The 6000-nt window shown below is 45.4% G+C and overlaps 1 protein-coding gene across 1 annotated transcript in view; it reads right to left on the minus strand.

The window, feature by feature from the left end:
- Nucleotides 1–5384, minus strand: part of NEMF (nuclear export mediator factor) — a 138342-nt gene extending 132958 nt beyond the window's left edge. The window contains exons 1-9 of the mRNA XM_069735209.1: nt 5250–5384; nt 5094–5162; nt 4031–4133; nt 3435–3560; nt 2280–2428; nt 1327–1394; nt 1166–1252; nt 518–591; nt 234–304 (exon numbers count right to left, since the gene is read on the minus strand). Coding sequence (XP_069591310.1) covers nt 234–304; nt 518–591; nt 1166–1252; nt 1327–1394; nt 2280–2428; nt 3435–3560; nt 4031–4133; nt 5094–5162; nt 5250–5308 — 806 coding nt within the window. The 5' untranslated portion in view covers nt 5309–5384. The remainder of the gene's footprint in view (nt 1–233; nt 305–517; nt 592–1165; nt 1253–1326; nt 1395–2279; nt 2429–3434; nt 3561–4030; nt 4134–5093; nt 5163–5249) is intronic.
- Nucleotides 5385–6000: the final 616 nt, after the last annotated feature.

Below are 6000 nucleotides of genomic sequence, written 5' to 3' on the forward strand. Positions count from 1 at the left end.
ATAGTATACCCCCGTATAATTTGACTATTTGCTATGAGTGACACTCGTTTTAAGCACCTTGACGATGAGGGATACATATTCCCCCATTACTCGCACATAAGGAGACAGTGGTTAGGTTTATAGTATTTACAGCTGCAGTAAAACTACAACTCCGGAATATGCTGGGAATTGTATTTTCCCCATCAGGGATGAGCCGCGGCCCAGACTATTGGCGATGATCGGTGAACGCTCACGTGAGGATGTCCTCGGAGGGGTTGTGCGGCTCCAGGCTCGGCTTCTTCTCTCTCTTCTGGATAATGTAGCCCTGTGTTATATAGAAAATACAAAGTCACTGTGGAATCGCAGGTCATCGCTATTCAACAACTCCCCCCATCATTCTCAATAAATGAAATGGACTTTGTGGGATCTTATAACACTTATGTGAGGTCATCTAGATGAATAATACAAAATCAATCCTGGAAGAAAAGCTCGGCCTCTGCGCCTCCAGCCTGCAACTGAGTGAGATAAGACGTCTTACCTTTCCTGTGAAATGCAATGTGTCCTCCATGTATTCCTCTGCCCTCCTCAAAGCTGAATGCACCTTCTCCAAATCTAGAAATGAGCAGCACACGATCAATGGTGATAGAGTTTATCATTTAAGTCCCATAAAGTCTGCAAATAACCATAAAATAGTGCAGAGATGCAGCGTTAGGGTGTGGGGGGGGGGGGCACGGCCTCATACTGGGTGGTGCCCTGTGCACGGATTTCCAAAATGTGCAGGTAACAACACTCCACATAATCCTCAGTATCAAGGAGCCTAAATGACAGCATCAACCTCCATATAATGCAGAAGTGGCCACATAAATGAGAGAGACTACCATGCAGGCCTAAAACGATTGTTCATGGCGTGTTCATGGCGTGTATCATCTAAAAACAGTGCCACCTCTCTACCGGGTCGGGTGTGGTGCTGCAGCTCTGCACCATTCACTTCAATGGAGCGGAACTGCAATGCCAGACACAACCTGTGGACACGAGTGGTGCAGCTTTTGGAATAAGGTAGCCATATTTTTTTTTTATCCTGGACAACCCCTTCAATATCTCCCATTTAGATACAGAACTAGTGTGCGCTCTGTCATTTCATAGCCATAATGTCGGATAAATGTCACACCTATAATCAGTCACTGACCTGCGTCCGCCGTCAGCTGCTCGACCTTCACATTGCTGGACAATCCCGACTCCAGCAGGCAATGCTCGATGAGGGTGGCGCCATATGCTGTCCCGAAAAGAAGTCAAACATTACAGTCAGGTTCTAGGATTGTCCATCAGCAGCGGCTCGGACCTACTTACGTAAATGGGGATTGAGGATCTTCTTCAGCTGATCGCTCTTTTGAGAATTTTCTAAAATTTCTTTCAATCTGATCAGAAAAGAGAAAAAAAAAAAAGTTTTATGATGTAAAAAAGTCAATAAAGAGATGGCTCCTTTAAGAATTAGAAAGTAGAAGATTAATTGTAAAGATATGTGAAATGTCACAAAGCAGCAGGAGCGCAGCAGGGGCTCCCGTAGTAACCCTTTGTGTCCTGCGGGGCGAGTTGTAGAATGACACCATTCTACCACATAATGCAGTAGAACTGTGAAAGTTGGGTAAAAATGGTGGGAAAAAAAATTCAAAACGCAATTCTGCCAGTGTTTTTTTGTGTTTATTGTAGTATAAAAGTAACCTGCTGCCAAATTTGTTTATTTTTTTTATTTAAGTGAGGAAAATAAATTTTGAAATTTTGCAAGAAAAAAACCAGAAAATTGATATATGTTGTTATTTTGAGCCCCGTAACGTTTACATTGTTCCACAGATGCAGCTGTGCGAGGACTTGTTTTTTGCGTGGCGAGATGACATTTTTAGTCATACAAATTTGTGGTACATATAACGTTTTGATCATTTTTTTTTTTTTTTTTAAGTATGGTGTGGAAACCAAAAATACAATTCTGGTGTTTTGATTTTTTTTTTCTTGTTTACCAGACTCTTTAAGTTCGACAGCAGCAATTAAATAGTGAAAAAGCAGCAGCAATCGGCGCTAGCTCTGGACGCTGTTGTTACAGGCAGGCATTGTGCGGGCTCAGCTCCTGAAACTGCTCCATACACACGGACCTGACATAGGACAAATTATCACGTCGGGGAGATGCATCATGGGGCCATTGTTCTTTTTTAGGTCAGATTCCTGTCCACCCGATTGTCAGAGATTTTAAAGCGGAAATCCTCGGCTGTACGACAGAGAGCAGGAATATCACACAATCCATGTATCACCTCTCCATAGTGAGCAGAGGCTCGCGGGCTTTGGCATTGTCCACAGGGTAACGCTCTCGCACTGCAAACTTTACATCGTCGGCCTCATCCGTTCGAAACCTAAGGATGTTCAGGATGAGGTACTCGTGGTCTGTGAGGACGATGTTCCCCTGGGAGAGAAAATAAATAAATACATTTGTGCTTGTCTATATTTGCCCCTTTTCACATGTAAAGTGCCATGCAATAAATGGCGCTATACAATTGTATAATAATAATAAATAATTAAAGGGATTGTGCAAAAGTAGATAGAAGATTTGCTTTAATTTAAAAAAACAGCACCTCTCTTGTCCACAGGTAGTGGCTGGTATTGCAGCTCAGGTCTATCAGCGAGTCATGAAGGATGACTTGTCGATTATGTATGATTCCTACCGCGTGTATAATACACATACAAAGCAATTCATAGCAAAATGGTGGTAATGAGGCCGAGCCTGAGCAAAAATAATTTTTTCAATAAAGGGCAACCCAACAAAAAGCGAAGCAACAGACTCGAGATTAGATAAGGATTGAGGCAACGCCATGATGATTCCATGGGGCTTTACAGTCTCCCGATCAGTGACCCCAACCTGCGGCCTTCCATCTGTTTCAAAACTACAACTCACAGCATGAATAACATGCACATTCTGTCAGGACATGCAAGGAGCTGTAGTTCTGCTAAATATGGAATACGACAAAGTGTTCAGATTGGTAAAGCGCCCTAAATTCAAGAAATTCACAATATTTATGTGAATTAATATCTAAACATATATAGACGGAGAGATCGTGCTGAAGAAATGGAGATCGAGCTGGAGAGCGACATGAGCCCATATATTCGCAGGACCTTGGCCCGGTGCTCACAACAGTAGTCCATGGCCACTGGATCAGGATCCTGTGAAGCTCCTACCTTCCATCATTCCCACCACCTCTTCGGATTTTTATGCCAGTGCAATGTCCGTGTTGGGGGTGACACCTTGATGAAGTCACTCCAGGGGCTAATCATCTGAAGAGGAGGCGAGGATACGGACAAGTAAGAGCCGGTCTACTGGGTCCCGTCCAGGGGCCATAGACTACTGATATGAGCGCCGGACCAGAGTGCTAAAAACTAAATTAGAAAGCGATTGAGAGAGGGATGGATCTCACCCGGTCGTAGAGCTCAACAATAAGATGATAAGCCGCATTGTCTGAGCCAAACTGCAAGTCCACGATCCTGTCCACACCGAGCTGCGTAATGCCGACCAGTCTCCGGGATCTGAGATGTTTCCTGCACTGGATGATAAAGAGGCCGAGGACAAGGTGTCAGTGTGCGGACAGAGGGGGGTGAACACTGCCACAGTCACTATGTAACTGGGAGATAGGCACCAACGATGCCACCACGGCACCAGGCGGCTCACTGAGAACACGGGGAAAAACAGAGGAGAAACACAAAGCAGAGATCTAAGAAAAAATGGTCCAAAATTGTAATTAAATGCTACATGCAAATATCTCCTGAAGCAGAGCTGTCGGGGCGGAGGGGCCTTCTGTGGGGATAAGGACTCCTACAGGGACTAATATTCCTCACAGCAGCTTGTGTTTTAGCAGAATGAAATAGCCGCATCCTGAGTGTCGGTGACACATTATATCCGACAAAAGGGTTTTTATCCAAGCACATAAAGAACCAAGTTGGGGAACAGAAAAGTGCTCAGATTGGGGAGACGTCCCTGAAAAAGAGAGAAGGAAATTACTCTACAGGATCAAACCTTCATTGCAAACCCGGACGGCATCATGTTCTTGGGCCACTCGAACTCCGTGGTGTGGATTCTGATACCGGACTCCACGAGGAGCACAGCCTTACAGTCCGGCCTGCGGAGAAAACATCAACTTACAGGGATTTTCCATTTTAGGTAAACAATGTTCTATCTCATTGTTACTTTTTGTTCCAAGTAATCATTTTTACAGATCTCTGCTTGCTGTCAGTGAATGACGACTTTCTCCTTGACATGTAGAGAAGACGTGGAGACTTTGGCCAGGTCTATTGGATATCTGTGCACTGTTAGAGCCCTGGCTGCCATAACCATTAGTGATGAGCGCGCGTGCTGGGATAAGGTGTTAGCTGAGCATGCTCGAGTCCTAACCGAGTGACTTCAGCATGCTCGAATAATATGTTCCAGTCCCTGCGGCTGTATGTCTCACGGCTGTTCAACAGTCACTACAAATACTGGGATTGCCTAACAAAAAAGCAATCCCTCCCTCCATGTGTTGCGGTTGTTGAACAGCCACGAGACAAGCAGCAGCGGGGACTGGACATTATTGGAGCCAAAGACACTCGGTTAGCACCCGGGCAGGCTCGCGCATTGCTACTAACAATCCATCAGCTCCCTGCAATCTGTACATGGAGCATTACTGTGGTGACACAGAAGTCCCTCCAATGCCGCGGCCAGAAGCGCCATTTTTGGTCGCCGCACCTTTATTAAACATGCAATAACAAGCAATCAACACAATGTAAGTGCCCATAGTGCCATGAACCACAACACCAGCTCGGTGCGGATAACACAGGCCGCTCAGCTGCAGAAAGGAAGAAGGAACAGTAATGGCAAGCGGAAAAAGGGAGGAACAAACAAAAGTGCAAAAACTGACATTTCCCCATCCTGAAAGGGTTAAACAGCCTCAAACACAGATTTGGCACAAGTGCGGCCATATTGCGGATTAGTAATCTGACGTTCGCAGCGCCAGCCTGCGCAGCCTTCATCTCAGCGGATCTGCACTTGTTTCAATAAACTTTATTGTACTTCTGTTTGCCGACATGGTGTCCTGTCCACTTACTTCTGCAGGCGGATGAGATAGGTCTTGGTATCCACATCATACACATTGTACACTCTCATCCCCAGCAGGCTAGGAAAGAACAGACAGGAATATAAGGCACAGCCACACACAAGGGTACTGTCACTTTAAGAAGTCTGCCCCCTCCGCCTCAGTCACCTGTCGCTGAGCTCTGAGATCACCGCCCGGATATCTATAGTACTAAATCTACTCTTCATGCTGCCCTCAGATCAGCCACTTCTTCCCCAGATGTTGCCGAGCCACAGCTTCCATACACTACCGCACATGCGCACATCACTACGGGTGCTCCTCAGCCTCATTTCTATGAAGCGTTTATTTTTTGTTTTCTATCGCCATCGTGTGGCTGAAATGTAGAATGACAAGCTAAATTATTAATGCGGCTTCTTGTGGCTACATGTGGAAGGACATACTATATGTTTTTAGCGACCTCGAGTAGCTACTTAAAGGGAACCTGTCACCCCCAAAATCGAAGGTGAGCTAAGCCCACCAGCATCAGGGGCTTATCTACAGCATTCTGTAATGCTGTACATAAGCCCCGCTGTATCCTGAGGCCATGTGCACACGTTCAGTATTTTTCTCGTTTTTTTCGCTATAAAAACGTGATAAAAACGGGAAAAAACCGCTTACATATGCCTCCTATTATTTACAGTCTATTCCGCATTTCTTGTGCAAATGTTGCTTTTTTTTCCGCGAAAAAATCGCATTGCGGAAAAAAAAAGTAACATGTTCATTAAATTTGCGGAATTGCAGGGATTCCGCACACCTAGGAATGCATTGATCTGCTTACTTTCCGCATGGGGCTGTGCACACCATGCGGGAAGTAAGCAGATTATGTGCGGTTGGTACCCAGGGTGGAGGAGAGGAGACTCTCCTCCACGGACTGGGCACC

The sequence above is a fragment of the Ranitomeya imitator genome, chromosome 1 (assembly GCF_032444005.1).
Source record: "Ranitomeya imitator isolate aRanImi1 chromosome 1, aRanImi1.pri, whole genome shotgun sequence".
NCBI classification, from domain to species: domain Eukaryota; kingdom Metazoa; phylum Chordata; class Amphibia; order Anura; family Dendrobatidae; genus Ranitomeya; species Ranitomeya imitator.